The sequence below is a fragment of the Ictidomys tridecemlineatus genome, chromosome 7, assembly GCF_052094955.1.
Source record: "Ictidomys tridecemlineatus isolate mIctTri1 chromosome 7, mIctTri1.hap1, whole genome shotgun sequence".
NCBI classification, from domain to species: Eukaryota; Metazoa; Chordata; class Mammalia; order Rodentia; family Sciuridae; genus Ictidomys; species Ictidomys tridecemlineatus.
The window spans coordinates 46,446,903-46,473,085 of record NC_135483.1 but is presented as its reverse complement, the minus strand read 5'-3'; the positions used below and the strand labels follow the sequence as shown (position 1 = coordinate 46,473,085).

General features: G+C 33.9%; 1 protein-coding gene and 1 pseudogene across 1 annotated transcript in view; one reads left to right on the top strand and one right to left on the bottom strand.

Annotated features, from left to right (window-relative positions):
- Positions 1 to 1,936: 1,936 nt before the first annotated feature.
- Cnbd1 (cyclic nucleotide binding domain containing 1) overlaps positions 1,937 to 26,183 on the top strand; it is a 315,836-nt gene continuing 291,589 nt past the window's right edge. The window contains exons 1-2 of the mRNA XM_078016396.1: positions 1,937 to 2,024; positions 22,652 to 22,724. Of these exons, the coding sequence (XP_077872522.1) occupies positions 1,937 to 2,024; positions 22,652 to 22,724 (161 nt within the window). The remainder of the gene's footprint in view (positions 2,025 to 22,651; positions 22,725 to 26,183) is intronic.
- On the bottom strand, positions 13,312 to 13,399 carry LOC120883787 (U6 spliceosomal RNA; annotated as a pseudogene).

The following is a 26,183-nucleotide window of genomic DNA, read 5'->3' as shown; positions in this document are numbered from 1 at the left end:
AGGAATCTTTATTTCTAACATTTTATTTAATCAATGACATTTGTATGAGGTATTATTATTACTCCTTTTAAATGGAGTAGATTGTTAAAATTAAGGGAGATGAAGTGACTTTCCTAAGATAATTTTACGAACACGTGTTTGAGAAGGGCTTTGATTTACGAGGAATATCTAGGCATTGATAATCAAACAATTTAGTATTATCTGTCTATCAAAGATAAATCATGATTATGTTATTGTTATTAGAATGAATTTTTAAAAGATTCAGAATACATTTGAAGGACTAATCAAGAATATTTCAGGGATATTGAATTTTTGAACTAATGGATTTTTTTTCTGTAAATATGCATAGAAATATAAACAGATACACAAATTATGAAGATTACAGAATTAGAAAAAAATTAAACTATTTTGTTTATGTCTCCTTCTTAATGTTCTTGTTGACTTGCATTTTTACCTCTATTATTTCTTTTTTAAAAAATTGTTTCCAAGCAAGGTCTAGTTTAATGTGGAATTAATATTATATGGAATATAGAAAAGAAAATGAGAACATATGGAAAAGAAGGAAAATAACAAGACAATAAGTAAAAATAACTGTTGGTTGAAATCAGAGATGAAATTGATTAGTATAATCTTAGGGTCTTAAAATTTCTTTCTTAAATTTCATTTGATCAGAACTGCTTGTCAAAGGCAAAAACAAAATAAAACAACAATGAAAACCAAAAAAAAAAATCACACATTTTATATAGCCCTATCTGCTTTAACATCTAGGAAAAATGTGGGAAGACTTAATAATAATTTTTATAAAGAGGTTCTTTGAGTTTTAAATATGAGTGGGAAAATAATGATTCTGGATACCCTGCTGAATTAAGGCATTAGGCATTATCAAAGGGGTGTGTTTGGGATGGTGAGGTTTCATCCTGAGGCGTGTCAATGCAGGTGGAGGTAGTTGGAGAGTGTGGAAGAAATACAAAAAGCACAATGATGAGATTCAACAAATTTGAGTCAACAGAGTCCAGAGTTTGTAGCACTGGGTTCAGGGAAAAAAACATTCAATTGAAAAGTTACACTGGAATAAGTTTACCTTGCAGATTCCATTCAATAGGGACTGTTGTAAGAAAATTTGTTACTTTTGTAATACAATGAATATTTTTAATTCTAGTTATTCATGTTATCTACATGAACTTGGTTAGAAAAAGGGTTAGCATTTTACTGGTCCAGCTCAGTTATTGGAGAGTCACAACCTTTTTGTATATAATCCATTGCCAGTTATGACACTAGAAACATATCTTTAAAGACCTCTAAAGAAAATGCACTGAATCAAAAGATACATCCTTTAGGATTCTAAACCCTAGCCTTGGTCATTAGCTTTAATTGTTGGGAAGCAGCAAAAAGTAACTAAAACATATACTACTCTCCAACAGAATATGGTTAAATAAAGCTGGGGTGAGTTTATTGAATCTGTGATGAATAGAAGGGAGATTTATTTGTTTAGCCATGAGCAGCAATATAAATATCCTATTCCTGTTGCTGCAGCTACAAAAAGGGTTTGTCCCAATATAGATGTGGCGGGCAGAAAAGGGCTCTAAATTGTGGAGGCCATAGACTGAATTCTCTCCTCTAACTTGGTCTCAGGCTCTGCTGTATCTGCCTTGGGTATTGCACATTCCTTCTTTATTCTTCCCATTCTGTGTAGCTCACACAGTCCCCCTAATTCCACTGGACTGGTATGTAGTTTTCCTCACCTGGATTTCACCCTTGGAAATGCTGCCCCAACACTGTGTCACAACCATGAGCAAGAAGATTCCGCAGGACTCAGCCTATCAGAGAGTATCTTGAGGGTTCTGCCTTATGACACCCCCAGGGAAAGAGTGATCCTTTACCTCTCAAGTAGTCTCTGCCTTTACCTCTCAAGATCAGCTGCCTTTGATCCATCAAGATGCCCTTGTCTTCTCTTCCAGCAGCTATTTTGTCTCACATGATAGCCATTGACAATGTGCCTCCTCCCCCACTTCGCAAGTTACCAAGTGAGTGGGGGCTAATTGGAGGGGTCTCATTTATTTGTCATTTTTTTCCAGAGGTTTTAGGAATTGGTAGGAACATTGAGATGGTCTTGTGGGATAGAAAGAACATATGTGTATAAATCCTGCTTTGCCTAGTTGAAGTTATTTCAATTCAATGTTTTTTTTTTTTAATTTATAAAATGAGGATCTTTTTGAGCTCTTAGAACTTCAGATTCATTGAAATATTAAAAGGGGTAGAGAAAACAAAGGCTCAGGGAGGTCACATGGCCCAGTAGGTATCAGTTTGTGGCAAATCTAGTCCCATCACAGAGTTGATCTTACTGCCTCTCAAAGGATAATTAATTTTTAATTTTCACCAGGAGAATGCTTGTTTTAAATTTAAAAGGAGGAAAAAAGACAATTCCCATTATTCAGAATGTGAATTTTTTTTCCTATTTCACTTAAATTTAATTTTCTAGTCTTTGACTTACAGTGTCATAAGAATTCTAGAAATAGAATTCAGTTTCGTGAAGTGTGTGTAATCAACAGTGTTTATTCTATGTAGTTCATCTGAACTCGGAACGTTTGCTCCAGATGTAAACAGTTGTTACAACCATCCAGTTCATGGCTCTATTCTTTGAACGTCAGCATATTGCCTAGTAACATGTAATAGGTCTAGACTTACTAAATTTAAAAATAAATTTTAGATAACAAAGGTAATGCTCATGATCCTTTCCAATTTCACTAAAGCATTAACTCTAGAATTTTATTATTCACTGGGTAGATCTATGGTATTGATTTGAAGTGAGAGTTAACTTCCAGATAACTTTTTAAAAATACTCCTAAAGGAAAATAAGAGGTAATCTCATGAAATAGAAGTGAGACTAATTGAGAGTAGAGTAAGAGATCCAGGAAGGGAGAAGAGAAAGGAATGGAAGAGGTTTTGAGGAGTGAAATCTACCAAATTATATTATACGCAGATACAACCATGTCCCAATGAATTCTAGTAGTATGAATAATTATATAATGTACCAATAACAATTAATTAATACTAATAACCAATACTCATAATCTTAGGGAAGAAATATCACAGACATGATTGATCTCCTTTGAAGGGAGGTATATTGCTTTAATTGTGTTAGACCCAATTCTTAAAATTAGTTGCAACATTTGTTAATTTATACATTTATATTATTATTGAAAAAAAGTTGATGTATGTGATTGAAGTATTCTATTTCTCTTCTAGTAGAAACAAAATTAAATGCAATTTTGCCAAAACCCACAGCTTCTGTCAGGTTTTATTGTGAGAAAGAAAAAAAAAAGTCACCCTAAGATGCTTTTTTTCCTTTCTATTCTCCTTTCTTTCTTTTTCCTTTCTTTTTTTTTTTTCAGCAGCCCAGGAAGCTCAGTAGCTGGGAGTTAAAAGATCAAATTAATTTAGAATCCATGGGATGAGATATGTGCTACCCTCTGTAGTGTCTCCCAAGGACACTTAACTTCTGTGAAGTGATTAAAAGATGAAAAATCAGCAGCAATTTAGATCTCAGAACTGAATAGAGCATAATGGAAAGCAGGAGAGCCTTAGTGGTTCCTACTTGATGTTCTATGCCTGTGACTTCTCTTTGGAGACGTGTCCTGCTTGCTTAACGGCTGTGTCTTTGTGCTAACTCTAGCAAGTGCACAATTTCCCCTTGTGGACTCTGATATCCCTGCTCAAACAGTGGTCTATGGAAGACAGTGTGTGGTGCACACTTTCAATCTGTAGAATGACTGTACCTGAATTATAGAGGAGATCACAGCGGGAATGATTCAAGGTGCAGTAGGTTAAATAGGAATGTTTGTTTATATATCTAAAACCACAAAAACAAAACCCAGCCATTCTACATATCCTTGTTTACTTTGAATTCGGCCAGTTCAGTTAGACATACCCACATTCTCTATAAATATTTGGAGGTGAATAACATTATTGAGTGCTTTCTGCTGGCAGCATGTAAGACTTTTGCACGCTTTGTTTATTTATTTCTCACAAGAACCTCATGAAGTCTGTGGTAGGCAGGAGAATGGCCCCCAGTGAATTGTGTCCAGGTGCTACTCTGCAGAACCTGTGCATAGGCTCTGTTCCATAGCAAGCGGGAGGTCATCCACATATGGAACTGAGGTGGCTAAATGTGATCATCTTGAGATGGGGAGAGAACCCAGTGCCCACTGTAATCATGAGGTGATTATTGATAAAAGAGGGAGGAAGGGAGTCAGAGTCAGAAAGATGAGGCTATTTCTGGCCTGAAGACCAAGTGAGATGTGAGCCAAGGAAGCACTAAGGCATCCAGGCAAGGAGATGAGTTCTCCCATAGAACCTCCTGAAGGCGCTCAATCCTGCTGACAACTCAGAATGAGCCAGTGACCCATTTCAGACTTTCCTCCTCCAGAAGGATAAGAATATTTATCCTTCCTTCCTTCCTTCCTTCCTTCCTTCCTTCCTTCCTTCCTTCCTTCCTTCCTTCCTTCCTTCCTTCCTGTTCCTTCCTTCCTTCCTCCCTTCCTTCCTTCCTTCCTTCCTTCCTTCCTCCCTCCCTCCCTTCCTTCCTTCCTTTTCCTTCCTTCCTTCCTTCTTTCCTTCCTTCCTTCCTTCCTTTCTTTCTGTTCTCCTCCTCCTCCTCTTTCTCTTCCTCCTCCTCCTCCTCCTTTTTTTTTTCTGTACTGGGAATTGAACTTAGGATGCTCTAACCCTGAGCTATATCCCCAGCCCTTTTTATATTTTATTTTGAGACAGCGTCTCTCTAAATTGCCTGTGCTAGCCTCAAACTCGCCATCCTGCTGCCTCAGTCTCCTAGATTCCTGGGATTACAGGTGCATACTACCATTCCTGGCATATTCATATTCTTTTAAAGCCACTAGGTTTGTGGTAATTTGTAATAGGAACAACCAAAGGCTGATAAAGGTCCATTTTACATTTCAGAGTAATGAGGCTTCGGTGTCTGTAAGGACCCACTGCCCTGAAATCCCTTGCCCTTTTAATCAGTTAAATGATGCGTAGACATTAATTGCACTTTGCCATTTTATCTCCTCACATGCTCTTGATTCAAAGGAGGCAACACATCACACATCTTCAAACATGACTTCATTTTTCTCATTGAATTTTCAGACTTGGGCAAATAGTTAAGCTTCTTAAGGCAGTTTAGTGCTTGCAGCCCCCCTGACCCCCCACTACCCTGATCTTTGCAACTTTCAAGTCTTCTCCTTCTGCAGTCTCTTTGACTTCTGCCTCAGGATTTTTCACATCTTGCTAACCCTGGGGAAGGGACCCATGTTCTCAAATGCTAGAGTCATGCCATTTTTTATTCTGGGTGAGTTAACAAAGCATATAATGGTTTTATTTTCTGGGTGAAGTAATATCTGATCAAAATATACACATAATCCACTATTATAAATATTATAAATTGATTTCTTAAAGAGACAAAAGAAGAAAAAAACATGTTTCTTTTTGTATAATTTTAAAAAATTGTTAGTGGGAGGCTGGAAGCTGTCCTGCACCATTTGGCTTATAATTAGGAGTATGGTCCAGTAGTCTTCCTTTGCTTGGAGTAATATGCTGCACCTCTATTTACTTCATACTTATCAGGCTTATCCCTGAGACAGGGACAGTTTTAAAATATGGTTTACATTTGGCTAGTGGTTGATCCTGGAAGAACTTCTGTGCTTTTCCAGTAACAAAAGTGTTTTAAGTTCACAAAGCACTTATAAATATATTTTATTCCAACATATGAGAACTTAGAAGAGGAAAAAAAAAGTCTTCAAGACCAGAGACACTCCAAGAAATCTAGACACACTGCTCTTAACTGAATGTTTTTTCTTTGCTCTTTTCCATTTTATGGTGCATATTTACGGAAAGCTTAGAAATACTGTGTCATCATTCCTCAGTCTTCAAGGGCATTTCCTGTAATTTGAGAGTTTTTTAGTTCTTTAGTAGATAAAGATTAAAGGAGCTTCTAAATATGTGTTTATTTGGAAAAGTGAATGTTGCATCCATTTTTAAAGTTTTAAACCGTTCACAGCCTTAGAATGCAGGTAAAAAAGTAAGGATTGTCAGTAGAGAAGAAAAATAGAGCAACAGACTGTAATGTATAAACAAGGTTAAACAAGAATGGAAATCTCCAGAAGGAATACACAGCGAGAAAGATGGTTGAATATTTGTGTATGTTTCTGTACTTAAATAATCAATAATAGTTAATATATAAAGGCCCATCAGCTAAATTATGGAAGAAAGCATTAGAAGATTATTTCTCAACTTTATATTTCATGTAACAGTCACTTTTTATTTTTAATACCAAGGAGAAAAAATGGTTGTTCCACTGGCAAAACCTAAACAAAACCCAAATCTCCAAACATTTCTTGTTTTTTTTAACCACTGTTATAACTGTCTCAGTGTACCTGTATTCTTGTCAGAAATCTTGTGTGGCTTTTATAAATTATGGGAATTAAAACTTGAGCTCAGTTATGCCTGAGGGTTCAGGATGGAAGCAGGAAATGAAGTAAATTGCAATGCAAATCAGATTTGTCCACTAGGTGGCAGGCTAAGTCTCCCCCAGTCTCAAGCTACTGCTCTGTCTTCAGTCTCAGAAATTCAATTATTGTCATTGCTACTGCATTATCAATCCTTCAACCGTCTAGATAGGTCTTCCATCCCCTTTACTGAACAGTTCTGTTTTTTCTTCCAACATACATTGTGAACAAGATTATTTGTCTAATAGGATGATTAAAAAATATCATATCAATGCTTCACTCAAAAGCTGTTACGGTCCTACTCTCCTCTGAAACTTAGATTACAATTCATTTTCCACAATCTGCACTTAACTTTTTCATAATTTGGTTAAAAGCTATCACTCGTATCCTAGATCTTGCACTTCTATCCACATAACGGTCCACTATAGCTAAACTATTTTGGTTAACTTTCCTTAATCTGTCAATATTGACCTGGGATTAATTTCTAGGTTTAATTAAACATTGAGATCGTCACTCTTTGCACACATGCTCAGAAATGTGGGATAGAATTGCAACCTTTCAGCACAGCAGTATTTGGGATTTTTTCTCCTGTGGTGGTCTCCAAGGCTGCCTAGACAGTAGCCTGCAGAGCCCTTTTTGATCTCCTAGGTGGTAGCTCAAGTTCAAGGTAATAAGAGGTACATAGGTACACATGATGAGCTACTCAAGCTTAAAAGCCTCATAAGCTAATATCTCTTATAACAATTCTTTAAGAATTTTTCTGTTTTCAGATTTTCCTTCAAGGAACTTCTCAGTTATAGAGTCAAGGTACTCAGGGAAGCCCATTTTGGTGGCTCCCTCTCAGGTCTTTGTAGGTCAAGCATAATTCCTCCTACCCCAGATGCAATCACCAATAAGAGATTATTATCATACAGAGTGTTGCCCAACAATACAGTTGGACCTACATTAATCTAGTCTCTAGGAAAAAGAGTGGAGACTTATGCTGAAGGGAAAATTGCTCCTTGAATTCTACCTTATAATCTTCACCATACTCTCTTGACTTAGGTCCCTTTTCTTGTCTTTATGGTTCCTTTCTATCTTCCTCTATTTGTTCCTATCATTTCTAATTCTTGAGAGTTATCTACTATTTTGTCTCTGTAGAGACTCTCCTGGCCTCTGCAGGATGAAGTAAGTGTCTTTTGTGTCTTTGAACTCTTCTCTTTACCCCTTCCCATTGTACTTAATACTTTCAATCCATAGCAGATATCTTTTTACTCCTGAGAAAGTAAGGATGTTTTATCATTTTTTCCATAACAGGGATAAACCTGGAGGATGTTTATGCTAAGTGAAATAAGCTGGGTGCAGGAGAACAAAATACTGTATAATTCACTTACATGTAGAGTCTAAAAATATCAGATTCATAAAAGCAGAGGCTAGACAAGGGATAGGGGAGGAAGAGGAGAGGCACCGATCAAAGGCGACAACACTCCATTTAAGCAGGAGAAATAAGGTTTTGAGATCCGTTACCCAGCATGGTGACCACAGTTGGTAATAATGTATTGCATATGTAAAAATTGTTAACAGATTTTAAATATTCTCATGAGAAATGATAGGTAGGGTGAAGTAGGAGATATGTTAATTAGCTTGAGTTGTTTTCCAATATATCAAAATGCTACAATGTACCACATACAATTAATATTTTTCAAGGAAGAATAAAAACAGCAAATTATTTTTTAAAGTCATAAAGAAATACAAAAATAAGATTATACACATGTGCATATATAGACACATGTGACTATTCATGGCAAGTGTCTTCTCTGGCCACTGTCTTCTCAGTTGTTCATCCAAGAAGTGGAGTTTGCTCCAGAAGCAGCAATAGCAATTGAATCCCTTTGCAGTTTTTTTCACTCTTCCAGGAAATAGTCTCATTGTATGTATTTACTTCAACAGCCAGCGCTAGCTGCCGAGGCCCTGCATGCGCAAGTTGGATCCCAGCTTCAGAGATCTTTGTTCCAAATGTATGAAGTTTTAGTCAATCTCTTCCCTCTGGATCATCCAAGAAAATCATGTTAGTAGTTTCTTCCTGGGTGATACTTGGTGTTCCCTTTGTGTCTCTTCAGTCCTCGAATATCTGTTTAACAGAGCGTTGTATCAGTTTTCTCCATTAAAACAACTCCTGTGGTTTGTCTCTTGTCTACTTGGTTCTGGCTTCTACAATGGAAATTTATTTCTATTAAAGTCAATCAAGCATCCCGTGCATAACTGTTTTGCATTGGTAAGCAAGTGTAATAAGAGAACCACAAAGCCAAAGTATGTGTACATTTTAAATTTTAATAAATATTGACAAATTTTCTTCCACAAGGGTTATATTAATTTCTAGTATCATCAACGGTATATTTAAGTATATATTTCACAATATTTTCACTCATGTTGTATAAATTTTTTTCCAATTAGCTGAAAATAGTTTTATTGATATTTCAATTTGCATTTCTTTTTTTAATATTTATTTTTTAGCTGTAGTTGGACACGATATCTTTAATTAGTTTATTTAATTAGGTTTTTTTTTTTTAATGTGGTGTTGAGGATCAAATCCAGAACCTCGCCCATGCTAGATTAGCACTCTACCACGGAGCCACAACCCCAGCCCTAATTTGAATTTTTTATGAATGTTATTTAGAGTTTTTTTTCACATATTGGTGGTCATCTATATTTATGTGAACTGTTTACATCCCTTGCCCATTTATTATAATTTACTTTCCTCTTTATTTAAAAGAACTCTTTATGTACAAAAGAAATAAGCCTTTCACATGTTTTTTAAAAATTTTTAAATTTTTTTTCTAATTAGTTATACATGACAGCAGAGTGCATTTCAATTCATTGTACAGAAATGAAGCACAACTTCTCATTTCTCTGGCTGTACAGGATGCAGAGTCACACCATTCATGCAATCATACATGTCTGTCTCATTCCACCATCTTTCCTACCCCGACACTTTCTCCCCTCCCGTCCTCTCCCCTTCCTTCCCTCTGCCCAATCCAGAGTTCCTCCATTCTTCCCTAGACCCACCCCAAATGATGGATCAGCATCCGCATATCAGAGAAAATATTTGGCCTTTGGATTTTTTTGGGTTGGCTTATTTCACTTAGGATGATATTCTCCAACTCCATCCATTTACCTGCAATGCCATAATTTCATTCTTCTCTAAGGCTGAATAATATTCCATTGTGTATATATAACACATTTTCCTTATCCATTCGTCTGTTGATGGGCATCTAGGTTGGTTCCATAGTTTAGATATTGTGAATTGAGCTGCTATCAATATTCATCTGGCTGCATCACTGTAGTATGCTGGTTTTAAGTCCTTTGGATATAAACCAAGGAATGGGATAGGTGGGTCAAATGGTGATTCTATTCCAAGTTTTCTAAGGTATCTCCATACTGCTTTCCAGAGTTTCACAATTTTCAGTCTTACCAGCATGTGTGAGTGTACGTTTGCCCCAAACCTTGCCAATACTTATTATTGCTTTTATTCTTAATAATTGCCATTCTAACTAGAGTGAGATAAAATCTTAGTTTTGATTTGCATTTCTCTAATTGCTAGAGATGTTAAATTTTTTTTGTATATTTGTTGATTGGTTGTATATCTTCTTTTGAGAAGTGTCTGTTCAGTTCCTTAGTCCATTTATTGACTGGGTTATTTGATTTTTTGGAGTTAAGTTTTTTTTAGTTCTTTATACATTCTGGAGATTAATGCTCTTTCTGATGTGCAAGTGGTAAAGATTTCCTCCCATTCTGTTTGTATTCTTCTATTGTCATTATGATTTTTGCATCATACAAATATTTTAGAACTTGTAGTTTTTAAGTCCTTATTTAGTCATTCTTCATGCCAAGGTTTAAAAATAACTCCCTCATGATTAGTATTTATATAGTTTTTAAAAAATATTATACTCATTAAATATTAGATGCATCTAGATTGTTGTAGGATGCCAATGGTGTAGACCTTAAAATACAATTTAATATTTTTTCAACTGACCAACCAACTATTCTAACACCCTTTGTTGGCAACCTATATTTTCTGCTAATTTGAAATGCCACTTTTTATTACATGTTGAATGTATGCCTTTTTGCATCTATTTTTGAAATCTATTATTTACTTTTTCCACTTACCATCTATTTATGTATTAATGTTGAATTGTTATCATTATTGAGGCATTATATTTCAATATCTAGTAACATTAACCTCAATTGATTACTCCTTTTAAAGAGATTTTGTGTGCCCCTTTCTCATGTTTATTTTTATTTAGGGATATCTATTTATTTTTTAAAATAAACATCTTGATATTGTAATTGGAAATGTGTTAAATTTAATATTTAATACATGGGAAATTAACCGCTTTATTATTTTGAATCTTCCTATTCAAAAATTGGTATCTTTACAATATTAATCTTTTTACTTTCAATTTATGCAACTTTCTTTATATCCTAAATAAAATTTATCCAGAGGTATTTTATCCTTTTCCTTTTCTATTATATATGTTATATTTCTTATTTTTTGAACCATAAAAGTAGTATATGTGAAAGATACTGAATTTTTATATTTTAAGACCATCACAATCTTGAAAGTCTTGGAAATTCAGTATAAACTTATTTTTCTTGATTCATTTGACAATCTATCATCCCCAATATTTTTTTTGAACTTCTGAAAGATATTCTATTACATAAAAAGAAGCATTCACCAAGCTGATGGATAACTGTAACACTGATACAGAACTGTAATCTAATCTTTAGACACATTCAAATTTGGCTAATTGTTCTGACAATGTTCTTTCCAGTAAAAGAATCCAATTAAAATCTCATGTTTCACTTCTCTGTTTTGTCTCTTGAGTCTCCTTCAGTCTGAAATGGTTCCTCAGTTTTCCTTGACGTTCATGACCCTGATACTGGGAGATTAAAAACAGTTGTTTTGCAGAATATCTGGCAAGTTGGTTTGTCTGACGTTTCCTCATGATTAGATTTCAGGTAGACATCTTTGGCAGCAGTATCCCAGGAGTGATCCTGTGTTTTTCTCCTTCCATCTTATCATGGGGCACATGATTTCATCCTGTTTCACTATTGCTGATATTTACTTTAATGAATTGATTAAGGTGATATATGGAGAATTTCTTTGCTATAAATGTTTGCAGTTAATATGTGTTTTGTAAGCATATAATATCATATTTATCAAGCATATTAAAAAAATAAGCACAGGATTTCTTATTTTATTAAATTTTTAATAGACTGCCATCACCACATGTGTTGGTGTTCATTGTTCACACTTTGGCCACAAGGAAACTCTTCAAGTTAGTTTGAGCTTTTCCTTGTTTGTCAAAAGAAGATTTTCCAGGTTCATTTTGTACTTTGTCTTATCCTTGGAATCAGATAATTTCTTTAAGAATAAAATGATACATGGATAATAAATTTCTCATTAATTATATTAAGTTTCTACATCCTTAGTGATTCATTTTCTACTTCACTTTTGGGTGATAAGGAAGGGAAGTTATTGTGGGGTTTATTCTGTTTCATTGGTACTTGCATTTTTTTCCTTTGTGAATTATAATGGTATAGAATTTAGAATACAAAATATAAACTTCTATTGCTTGATTCATTAACTTTAGAAAATGCATCCTTATAACCTAGTATGAAATGAAAAAAACTGACCCTCTTCACATCTTGACTACTAATCATATTAATATTTAATCCTTGGACTAATCACATTTATTCTTGAAATGTTCTCATTAAGTTTCCATTATTTAAAAATTTTTTAAAAAGTAACGATTAGTTATGTAGTATGTGAGGTTTGTACTTTCTTATCTTTGTTGAAACTTTTAAGTATTTATTTATTATTTCCACTATAATCTATGAAGAATTTACTATTTATATTTGGGTGTACAGAATTTATTAGTATAGTTTATTAGTATAAATTTCCATACTATTTAGTGTTGGTTAGGTTATGTTTATATGATTTCTTCATTCAGTGATCTAAGCAAATTTGATATTCAAACAGAGTTAGTCAAAGAAGGCTCATGGTCCCATATGTTCTCTGAGTTCTTGTATCTAGCTCTTAACTTTATGTATATTGGAAAATAAAATTTATGAGTCATCTTTCTCCTCCCTTACTTTACTATTTGCCAGAACTTTGACAAGAGTAGGATGCTTTCTCTTTTTGCTAAATGCAAAATAATTATCTTTAAAGTATAGTAACGTATGTATAGTTACTAATCTAATAGCATCTAGAACATCTAGTCTCTTTGTAAATCCTATATCATGATTCGTCTTCCCCTTTCCAAGTCATGAAATCATATTTAATTACTCATAAGCAAATATTTACATGAGAAAAGTTTTCCCCTTTGCCATTATTTATTTCGGTTTGCTTATTCTGGATTGATTTTCTTTCTTTCTTTTTTAAAAAATAATAGATCATTTTATTTTAAAAGAAAAGAATATTGAGACTTACACAAATTTAGTAACTTGTTCCATGTAGCACCACTTTAGATTTAAAAGCAAAGAATAGATTCCAAAGCCTGGATCTTTCGTGATGTTTTAAATCTTTTCATTTATTTGTTTATTTTTTATTTTACTTTGTTATATATGACCACAGAATACATTACAACTCATATTACACATATAGAGCACAACTTTTTATATCTCTGGTTGTATACATAGTATATTCACACCATTCGTGTCTTCATACATGTACTTAGAGTAATGATGTCCATCTCATTCCACCAACATTTTTACCCTCATGCCCCTCCCATGTCCTCCCACACCTTTGCTCTATCTAGATTTTGTGTAAAAATATATGGAACACTTCTTGAATTTGCAGGGGCCATGCTAATCTTCTACTGTTTCAATTTTAGTATATGTGCTGCCAAAGTGAGCAGATAACATCTCCTATCTTCATTTATCACATCCATTCATCTTTTTTCCTACTTATTTGGGTATGTAACCCTGTGTCACTGATTATATTTTCTTACATCTTTGCCATGTTTATTGTTTCTAAAATGGATTTTATTTCTGTCTTAATTTTATCTTTTTATTCTTGATTGAATATAGTCTTAATTTGTAAATTTTTTTCTGTTGTCATAATCATACTTAATGCCTTGTAATTTTGTTTTAGTGTAATCAAAGCTATAATGTGTGTTGTGCATGGGGGAGGGGAGCAGCATAGGATTTTTACCTTTCCGCCATAATTGTTCTGATACATATTATTTGATAAGTTCATCATATTCATATCATCCTTCAGAGTATGTTACACATGGGTGCAAGGATTATTGAATGATGATTAGCTTTTGAAGATAATTTTGTTAGGAAAAAATAGCAGTGGGGAGTATGGTGGTACTGCAAATTGACTGAATTTTTTTGTATGCTAACTTTTAACATTTTCTCATCAACCCTGTTCTGTACTCATCTCTAAACAATAAGCCTCTAATTAGTGCTCTTGTCATGCCCATTTCAAAGGTTTGGGGGCAGTTATTTGGCATCTATTTGTTTCTTTGCAATAACTGAGATTGGTTGCTTCTGTATTGATTGATAGTTAATATTGTTCTCTATCTTATCACAACAACTTGATTCTAGAAAAGCCCGACTATAAGTGGGATCCTTGATTGGGCGTGCAATCCAGGTATGTCATCAACTCCAGGGTGACCCTTGTTCTGTCAATATTCTAAGAACTTGCCATTCTAAGTAAGGCAAGTAAGCCTGGATCTTTCATGATGTTTTAAAAACAAGGTATGTTCATGAAGCAGCCAGAAAATTCTGTCTAAAGATGGAGAATCATGCCCAATGAGGGCAAAGTTAAATCTTTCCCTCTAAAATCACAAACAAGACCAGGATGTTCACTGTCACCATATTATTCAATATAGAACTTGACATTTTAACCAGTGCAATTAGCAAGATAATGAAATAAAAATGATACAATTTGAAAAGAAAAAAAATGTTAAATTATCACTGTTTGATGGTAATATGATCATATACTTAGAAGATCCTTCAAAGCTCTGCCAGAAGACTTTTAGAGCTGACATACAAATTCAGCGAAATATCAGGATACAAAACCTAAAAATGAAAATTGAAAATGCTTCTATACACCAATAATGCATTTGCTGAGATAGAAGTCAGGAAAATAATTCTGTTCACAATAGTCCATAAGATAATACCTAGGAATAAATCTAATCAAAGAGTTTGTGATAGACATCCACAGTGAAAAATATAGAACACTCAAAAAAGAAAAAATAAAGAAATAGAAGAATACACTAGAAGATGAAAAGACCTACCATGGTTCATGTGTAGGCAGAATTAATATTGTTAAAATGTCCATATTACATACAGTGATCTACAGATTCAAGGCAATCCCCACCAAAATACCAAAGGCATTCTTCATAGAACTAGGAAGAAAAACAAAACAAACAAAAAGAACAAAAACCAAACAGTCCTAAAATTCATATGAAAGAACCAAAGACCCAGAAAAGCAAAGCAATTCTGTGCAAAAAGAGCAATGCTGGAGGCATCACAATAAGATTTCAAATTATATTACAGAGCTACCCAAACAACATTGTACTGACATAAAAACAGGCATGTAGGTCAGTGAAATAGAAGACACAGAGAAAAACCCACACAGATACAGTCATCTGAGCCTTGATGAAAGAGCCAAAAACATACATTGGAGAAAAGACAGCCTTTTTTTGACAAATGGTGCTAGGAAAGCTGGATATATGTATGAAACTAGATCCCAACTAGTTTGTATGAAACTGGATCCCAACTTTTACTTGCCACAAAAGTCAACTCAAAATTGATCAAATATCTAGAAATAGTCCATAAACTTTTCAGCTGCTGGAAGAAAACATAGGAGGGTAAACACTAACATATAGGCCCAGACAATGACTTTCTCAACAGTACTTCTAAATCCCAGGAAATAATACAAAGAATTAATAAATGGGATGGCACCAGCTAAAAAGCTTCTGCACAGCAAAGGAAACAGTACCATTAAGAGAGATCTACAGGGGCTGGGATGTGGCTCAAATGGTAGCATGCTTGTCTGGCATGCGCAGGGCGCTGAGTTTGATCCTCAGCACCACGTAAAAATAAAATAAAGATGTTGTGTCCACTGAAAACTGAAAAATAAATATTAAAAAATTCTATCTTTAAAAAAGAGAGAGACCTACAGAATGGGAAAAAAGTCTTTGCTAGCTGCTCTTCTGAAGGAATTAATATCCAGAGTATATAAAGAACCAAAAATAAAATAAAATAAATCTCAGTGTAATTTTGATTTGCATTTCCCTGATGGCTAAAGAAATAGAACATATGCATATATATTGAACATATTCATGTATATATTGAACATGGACTTATTGAACATATACATATATACATATTGAACACACATACACATATATGTATGTCAAAACTACACTGAGATTTTTATTCACTCATATTAGACTGACACTCACCATCAAGAACACAATTAACAAAATGGTGATGAGGATGTGGTGGGAAAAGAAATTCTTATACACTGTTGATGTGAATGTAAATTAGTATGGAGGTTTCTCAAAAGACTAGAAATGGAACCACTATATGATTCAATTATACCACTCTAGATATTAATCCAAAAAGAATTAAAATCAGTATACTATAATGATTCATGTGTACCCATGTTTATCCTGGCATAATTCATAATAGCCAAATTATGGAACCAGCCCAAGTGTCTATCAACCTTTGAATAGATAAAATATGACAGATCTATACAATGGAGTTTTATTCATGTATGAAGAAGAATGAAATTATTTCATTTGCAGGAAAATAGATGGATGGAACTGGAGTAGATCATGTTAAGTGAAATAAGTCAGACTCAGAAAGTTAAGGGTCATATATTTTGTCTCATGCGTAGAGGCTGTGGAGAAAAGGTGAAAAGAAGGAACCCACAAAAATGGAAGGGAAACCAGTAGAACAGAGGAAAGACCAAGGGGAAGGAGAGGAGGACAAAGGGAGGTACTGGTGAATGAACCTGATTAAATTATATTATGAGCAAGTATATCGGTGTGACTCACTATTATGCATAAATAATTAAAAAAAATAAAGATGGGGAGAAAAGGGTAGCAGCAGAGATGGTGGTATCCAATGAGGCCATAGAAGTTAATTTGGGTGTAATTATAAAAGTTAAGTATTCCATACAGGGTATTTATACTTTAACGTATAGGTTAATAGAGGATTAAAAGTATTTTGAACAAAAGTTATGCAACCACATTGGAATTTTAGAAAATACTGTTATCATCACATGGAGTATGGATTAGAAATGAAGCTAGAGTTTGGGAGGCTAGTTCAGATGTTATTACAATTGTACCAAATACTCTAGGAGGATGTTAAACAAGATCCTGATATCCATCTGTGTACTCCTTCATGGCGAAGGCTCTGATTGGAGAGGACACATTTAGGAGATATTCAGGATATATCTCAGAAGGGCAGAATCTAATTTCTTCATAACTCATTGTTCCTGAAGAGGAAAGAGTAGACTAAGATACTGAGATAGGTGATAGAGTTATAAATGATAGGGATTTTCTTATTCCAGATAAGAAAATTGCAAGACAGGATCACATTTCTTTCTTCTTTGTGAAGTGGGAGAAGAATTTTAGGTGGAATTTTTGTTATCTTGAATTTGATTTTTCTAGGTGATATTTACACATACATTAGTGGAGTAATGATTAGAGATCTGGGCTAGAGAGTTTGATTTGAGAATCTTGAGTGGGTTTGTGGTATTTGAAAATATGGGTACATGAACAAGAGGATATAAACTGGGAAGATAAAAATAGAGATACTAAGAATATATTCTTGGGCAGCATTAAAGTTTGGGTGAAGAAGATTGGAGAAAGTCCAGCAGATCATAAGCAGGAAGCAAGAAAAAAGAAGATGGTGTCCCGGAAGCCCAGTAGGAAGAAACTTCACAAGAGTCAAGTGTTACAGTAAGAGTGAAAAGAGGTCACTGGAATGGAGAATACAAGATATTTGATGATCTTAGTGAAACAAATTTCAGTAAAAAGGCAGAAGATAAATTATAGTGGGTGGAGAAGTGAATTTTGAATTAAGTAAAAATGTTAAATATAAAAGGATGTTATTTTGATAATTGTTAAAACATTAACCTTTTCTATTTTCAGCTAATTCAGTTCTGCTTTGACATTTTAACTCACCCTGACAAGGAAAAAGAATAATACAGGTCCACTTGGGCAACTGTTCCTGTCAGTGTACCAAATTTTGTCTATGGAAGACCTCCTTTAGGTACTATTTCTTTATGCTTGATGGTTTATTTAGTGGCCTAAATAAACCATCAACAGATTGCTTATGTGTATTCAGATGGCTTATGTGTATTCAGTATCACTTGAAGTAAAATTAAATTTGGGATTTTAGAAAACAACAAAATTAACAAAGGTATGATTAATAATCTCTTATTATACAAATTTAGATAGACTTGCAAACCCATTCCTTCTTGTAGAATTGGATTAGCAAGCACATAGGAAGAGTCAGTTGTGATTATAGTCTGTTTTCTCCTGTCCAGCTTCTTAGTATTTCAGTCTGGTGCTAGAATTTGCCTTCTACTTATCATAGTATAAGGTCTGCTGTTCTTACTACAAAAATGTTTGTTTCTAATACCTCTCTTGCTATTGCTGCTAAACTACTTACTTGTGCTCTGATATTATATTGAGCAGGGCTTTGTTTATCATTGGAGTAATTATTACAATATACACTGGAACTACTTTGAAGAGGTTCCAGCTCTTTGTTCTCCAGCTCACTGTACTCTGACATTTCTAGGGGGTCGTTGTGACATTTTCTTGATGGCTATGCTGTTCCTGTTGCTCACCTTGCCTTTTAGCCATTAAATAAGCATGCTCTCCTAATAAAATGGTTGTACATGTGCAACATTTCTAAGATTTTACTGATTTGATGGCTTTTTCTTTGCTTTTCATAGGAGATATTTCTCTTCCTCTTGAAGGAAACCTTGTTGGGAAATACATTTTAGTTATAGTTAACACAAATATTTTTAAACATTTTTTTATAACTTTATTTTTTATGAGATACTGAGAATCAAACCTAGTGCCTCACACATTCTAGGCAAATGATCTACCACTGAGTCACAACCCCAACCCCTGAATAAATTTTTAACCAGAATACATACATATATATATGTAAATATTTATATATATGTATGTTTATATATAATATGTATGTATATATGTGTGTGTGTATATATATATATATATATATATTTTTTTTTTTTTCCTGGACATGGTGGGCACACCTATAATTCCAGTGACTTAGGAGGCTGAGGCAGGAGGATCTCAAGTTCCAGGCCAGCCTCAGCAATTTAGCAAGACCCAGCCTTAAAAATAAAAATATAAGGGGATAGTGATGTAGATCAGTGGTAAATTGCCCCTGAGTTCAATCCCCAGTGTCAGGAAAAAAAAATTGTGTGTGTGTTGTGCTAAGCACATGCTCTACTACTGAGTTTCACCCTCAGCCCCCCAAATATATCATGAAGTAAGCACCATAACATGCTATACACATATGGACAGGTATGACAATTTTCATGATAGAGCTTCTCTCCATCAGTAGCTCTCAGGTTTCTTGTATATCTGGGTGTTCTGTTGATCACAGGATGGCATAAGATAAATTACAGCTGGATGCTAAATTGAAAACAATCATATTCCAAATGGTGTGGTGTGACTTTGGAGGCTGATGAAGAAGTTGGGGCTTGAGATGTCCTAAGTAGAGATGAAATCTGAGGTCCCAGACATTTACAGACAGGAAACATGGGACCCACATTGAAGAAGGCATTCAGCCAAAGTCAGAATGCCTATCCAGTCAGGTCAGCGTCTTCTGTTTAATTAATTATTAATTTTTGCATTGCTGGACATCAAATTCAGGGCCCACACCTGCTGAGCAAACACACTACCACTCAGATCAGCATCTTCAAGTAACCCCACAGCTCTGGAAAGCCAGCACTCAGTGGGACACGATTTTCCAGAAGCAGGCTGACCCCACCATCTACAGGTTGCAGGCAGGAACAGTAGGAGCCTAGGGATAAGAACTAGGGTGATGGAAATCACTCTTTTTCTTTTCTCTTAGATTTCAATATAATTCAGCACAGCACTGTTATAAAAATATTTTATTATATTTTTTGGTGCTGGGGATGGAATCTAGAGTCTCTTGCATGCTTAACTGTTGATCTAGATTTCCCCTCCTCAAGCCACTGGATTAAATATTTTATTTTACTCAGCATAGAATTTTTTTCAGAATAATTTTTATTTAAAAAAAATTTTCAATGTAAAATTCACTGTGAATGTCTGAGATTTACAATGATGTTATGTGATATATAGAAAGAAAAATATCTAGCCTAGTAAGATAGATCAATAGCTATCACTCACATAGTTACTCTTGTTTTGTTACAAAAACATTTAAAATCTACTTATTAACAAAATTTCTTAATACAATTTTGCTGACTTTAGTTCTCATCATGAAAGCATTTTAAACAAAAATTTTATAACCCCAGATAAGCATATGCAATTTATCAGACTACTCAAAATGAAAATAAATTTATTCTGAACGAGCATTAACAATTATAAACAAAAGATCATCTATGTACCACTCAGATAACACATTGGAATTCTGTTTTTCTGTTTTGATAATGTACAGTTGGCCTTATATCAATAAAGATAACTAGCTCTTTAATTACACAATTGATTTCTAGTGTAGGATTAATTTGTAACCACCCTTTCACATCAGCTTCTAATCCTCTTTCACACATACTCTGGTCAAAATCCCTGATTTAAACTCTGTTCTAGGGTTAAGCCCTCTCTGCTTCTGTCAAAAGCTGGGTTAAGGCATATTCATGGGGGGAAAGTAAGACAGTAAAACAAATGTAAACTTTGTACTCTTTGAAATTCTTTAAGCTTTATCCCTGTATTACATTGGATCCCTGGAAAAGCTCAGCTCTGGTCTTTACACAGTTACCATTTCTTGTCGAAACCTTTTGGCTTTTTTCTTTTCAATGAATCTGCTTTCAAAGACACCGTCCATTGGGTTGTTGACACTCTTCATATAAAGACCCCTCTGACAAATATCTCTCAGGACTGAGAATCAGACATTTTTTGATCAATTAAAGAAGAAACTTTTTGATGACTTAAAATGTTCTACTGGGCCTTGAATGCCATATAGCCCACGCTGTTTTTGAGTTTACTAGGCTATTCTAAGTCTGTCATGGAGATTTGGCCTTGATAACGGTTGCTTTTCTCATGCAAACAAAAAGCAAATAAATAGAAAATAAAAAGCAAAGTGGTATTTAATTTATATATTCTTTCCTAGCAATTCTTAGAATTATTTTTTTATGATTCTCATTTTTTTTGTAAGCTGCTTCAAGGGAAGGATGAAGAATATTTGGTTTTGTTGTTTTGTGTTTTCTTTTTCTTTCTTTTTTAAAAAATTACTAGGGATTGAATCCAGGGGCACTTAACCACATACCTCACCATTTTTTATACTTTATTAGATACAGGATCTCACTGAGTTGCTAGGGCCTTGTTAAGTTGCTGAGGCTGGATTTGAACCCACAATCTTCCTACCTCAGCTTCCTGAGACACTGGGATTACAGGTGTGTACCACTGTACCTGGGAGATATTTGTTTTTTTTAAAGCCCCCTTTTTGTGGTTAGAATTTCTCAAATCTTGACTTTTTCCCCCCAAATTTCTGTGGCACCAACTTCCTCTCTCATCCACATCACTTACTGGAATGATTACTGACCCTATTCTTGAACTACACCAGGAAAATGGAGTAATTAAATACTTTACACAAATGTTTTCCTAGTTCATATTCTTAAAAGTCTACTAACATTAATGGTTTAGTAATATTCCTGATATAGCAAAAATATTTTAACATATATAATATTTTATATCTTAGGTACAAATTGACTCATTTAAAATAAATGATTCCATTTGATGCTAAAAAAAACCATTAGGTAATTTTTTGTTTATTCAGATTTGACTGAGTAATGTCCAGTAAGAAAACACCTAAATTGTATAATTAGTATTTTCAAGGGTATTAAAAGTTATAATATATGTGAATAGCAAGAAATTTCCTGCTTAAATTTACCTCATTTCATTTTCATATTTAGTGAGCAGTATATGTTATTGCTGACTTATTTTTTAAGTCATAAAGGGCTTAAGTGTAATTTCACTATTCAGGAAACTGACATTGAAATGGGTAAACTTGTATATGTCAAGTTCCAATTACTCATAATTAGAATAAGGTCACTAAATACATTTTAAAAACTTTCAGGAACGCATTAAGCCAGTGATTTTTATCAATAACTTTCCACTAAGGGAAAGAATACCATGCAAAATTTAGCATTTATTACTGCTTTCTGTTTAACAATGTTTCTAACTGCTCTTATTCTTATGGAGTAACCAGAGGACCTGGGATGTGAGTGTCCACCATTATAAAGATGCTTACTACACTTAACACTCTCTCCCTTTCCATTTCATTTGGAGGATGTCAGCTCATTCTGTTCCTGAAAAAGAATCACAAATTGCTTCTTGGCTATGATTACTATTTTTCTTAGGGAGTAATTTGTGATTTGCTTATATCTGAATTTCAGAAGGAATTTTAAAACTGCTTTCAGAGACAGGATAGTGCTCTGAAGAGGGCTACTCAAAGAGGGAGGCCTGAGTAGAATTGACTAGGCCTATATTGATAAAAGAAGTTCAAAAATATAAAATATCAAGAAAACTCTGAATTGTCATGATTGGAAGAGTTCATGTGTGGTTCATGTCTGGAACTAGTTCACATTAAAGTTATTGGAAAGAATTTCTGGAAGGCTTACTTTTAGAGAAATGACATATGTCACATAAAACTTATCATTTACTAAAATTAAAAATTTCCAGACCAGATTTTCCATCAATAAAAAGATTAAATTCTATCCTCACATTAACCATCCTATTCAGTTCTGTTTGTGTATCAAACAAAGACTGTTAATACCTCACTGCCATAGTCACTGAATTTTTTTATTATGATGAATGTTTGCAATTAAACTCTATTTACACACTTGGTTAATAAGATTATAGAAAATTACTCACATTTTTAATTGAGTTTTTTTTTTGCAGGCTTAAAAATGCCTAAGAACATTAATTATGGTCAGTTGGATGTATTATGCCGCATTAGAGGAAAATATGGCCAGTAAGTTATTCTTGCATTTCTTTTTCTGTTGTTGAAATGAATATAAATATGCTTGTTTTATGGATAAAGTATAGTAATAAAGCATTGCTGACTCTCACAGGTACCTGATTTACCACACAGATAAAAACATTTGAAAACCTGGAGGTTGTTTCTCTAGATTGAAGGGCCAGGATATATGTATCATATTTTAAGGAAACAATTTAGCGTGAAGCCAGCATAACTCATCCCTAGCTGGGCCCTTTTTAGTACTTAAAAAGCAGTCATAAGGAAAAGAAAAAGCCTTAAATGGTTTAAAACACAAATATTGAGTGAAATAAGTACCTGAGCAGTGTAAAGGGATGTCTAGCTGAAATATATAGGAGCCAGAGGATGAGGAAATATCACAACTTGAGCCTCAGAATTCCTAAGATGTGCAACACTTGAAGGAATAATTTTAAAAAGACTATTTTGTGCCAACTCCTTCCCCTAATTGGACTTTGGAAATTATAAAACTAGTTTTGTTTTCTTCTGTCTCTCTCTGTCAGCCCTCTCCCCAACTACCTTCTCTTGGCAAAAGGACCTTGCCTCATCTTTATGGGACTATTGATGAAAGGCCTTGGGTTCCAGTTTTTTCTCTATTTTAAAAATCTCTAAGCACACCCCCTTAGCCACTTCAAATTATTTTTATATTTTCATCTCTCTTCCAATTAATTCTTTATTCAGAGAAAGGAAAGATGGGCTTCGTTCTTTGCTATTTCCTGGATTGCTACCCAGAGTGATGGCTTTTGTTTGTTTCCTGTACGTTGCTCTCTCCTCACTCCTGATATCTTTCAGCACAGGGTGAAAAAGTAGGTACATGCAATCCAGAGTCAGGAACCTGGTGAGAACCCTGGTCCAGCCACTCACTTGCTGTGTGAACTGGTTAGTTCATTTCTCTTTGCCTCAGTTTTCTCATTTGTCGAAATTTGGAGGAAAAAAAAATGATCCATTTCAAAAGATTTACAGGACTATTAAATGAGTTAATGTAGGTAAACTCTAGTTGAAACATAGGATTCTAGATATATGATTTTAATTATTGTTATTTACAAAAGCTCATCCAAATTTTAACCTATTTTATATGCTAATCCATCCTCTAAGGCAGAAGAAAGTAGTTAAAGATTCTGGAATGAATGTCTCTTTTTCCTTTTATTCTCTGTCCCAGACACATTTCATTTTTCAACATGTTTCTGGATTCTTTTTTTTTTTCCCTTAAGGGGGATCATAATAAGAGAGATGGTAGCATCTAGATCTGGACTTGCCAAAATATCCATTCAAAACACATTGTATCGGTCTTTTTTTCTGGGTTGGAAAATCCCTCCCAGGCAGTTTTCTCTCATCAGATAATCACGTAGTCCAGGCTCAGTCTGCTTGTCCTGACTGACTGCCTCTGTTAGTTAAGTTGCATGTTTAATAGTGCATTCTCTTTCAGATTTAAATCTCCATGAATTTCTAGGATGTGTCCTTTTGAGGTACTCAGATGCCTAGAGCCTGGAAAGCACAGGTTTTAGAGTATCTATAAATGGGTTTTATGCAGTTATTTCAGAAAAAGAATATAAAGGCACAAACACAAAATTAGATATGAAAATGAACATGTATTTAGAATGAGAAAATATAACACATTAATGAAGGCTTGGCAATTTGTATCCTTTCTCCCCCTTAAGACCTCTTTAGGCAATTTAGCAGAAAAACACTCATATGAGTTATTTAAGCCCTTCAGAATTATAAAGTTATCAAATGATTTTAACAGATTTCAGAGAAGTTTAAGAAAAAAAGGTATTCCTTCATATTATTTCTTCATGTATTATGTATTCAAAATGACCAATGAAATATGTTTCCCCTATTATAAAAATAGGAAGGCTGATTTCACTTAACTGTTTCAAGATTTGAAATTTTTGTACAAAGAACTCATAAGAACTAGGATACCATTCCCAAAATATTTCCAAATATTTTGGTTTTGATATTTTTAAAAGTTTCTATTATCAGAATAAAAGGTAGTAGATTCAGATATTTTCCTGGAACTTTTTTTTTTTAAATCAGTGGTAAAAGAAAAAATAGAAGGGAGGATGATATCATATTGGATTTCTAAATTCTTTGATGCAAGACTTTTTATCCCAAGTTCACTCTAATCTCCATAATGGCAAGAGGTTTTATATGTCTTATTTCTTCCAATCTCTTGACATTTAGCACAGAGTTCAATGTTTTGAATTGAATTTCATTTTGATGTTCAGTAGAAGTAAATATCCTCTTGCTGATTGTAAAATTATTCACAGGTTTTCAATCTGTGTTGATTATAAATATGTTAGGATAAGATTTATAGTGTGATATTTTTAATATTATCTAAAAGCTCATTATTTAAAAATATTTTTAATTGAAAAACCATAAACATTATGTAGTAAATTTCATATTTTGAAGTATGTATACAGGTTAAGCATTTCTTATACAGAAATAAAAAATCTGAAAATGCTCCAAAATCTGAAGCTTTCTGAATGTCAACAGGACACAACAAGTGGAAAATTCAGGCTATGCATATGAAGTGTATGTAGATATAAGTAAATTTTGTGTTTGAACATGGGTACCATTCCTAAAATGTTTCCAAATATTCCAATATCTGAAAAAAATCTGAAAGCGAAAGCATTTTTGGTTTTAAGCATTTCAGATAACAGATGCTCAACCTGAACAATGTAGAATGATTTAATCAGGCTAATCGAATTATCCATAAACTGACTTAGTTTCTTTTGTGGTGAGACTTTTGAAATTTATTCTCTTATTATTAACTAAAGTTATCCTGCTGTGCAATAGTTCTCAACAACTCTTCGCCTTGTCTAGCTGAAACTTAATATCTCCTCACTCTTTTTCCCTCCTGGACCCACCCTTAACTGCTGGTGAGTGAGCATCATTCTACTCTCTCTATCTGTATGACTTAGAATTATTTCGACTGTATATGTGAGTGTGATCATGTGTTGATTTTTGTTGTTGTTGTTGTTTTGTTTTGCTTTCTTGCCTGTTTTTTTAAAGTATAATGTCCCCTACTTTATCTACTTCATTGCAAATAATAGAATTTCATTCTTTTTAAGGCTGAATGGAATTCCATTGTGTGTGTGTTTATAATTTATTCATTATCAATTTTATATTGAGCATTATTGTGAATAATGCTCCAATGAATATGGGAATGTAGATAAATCTCAGATGAATAGATTTCAGTTCCTCTGGGTAGATATAGAGTAATGGGATTCCTGAGTCATATGGTAATTCTTTCTTTAGTTTTTGAGGAAACTCCAGACTGTTTTCCAAAGTGGCTTTACTGATTTGCATTACCACCAACAATGTATAAAACTTCCTTTTTCTCCACATTTTCACCAACATTTATTATCTTTTGTCTTTTCATAGTGATAGCCATTCTAACTGGTGTATGGTGATCTCTTGTTGTGGCTTTAATCTGAC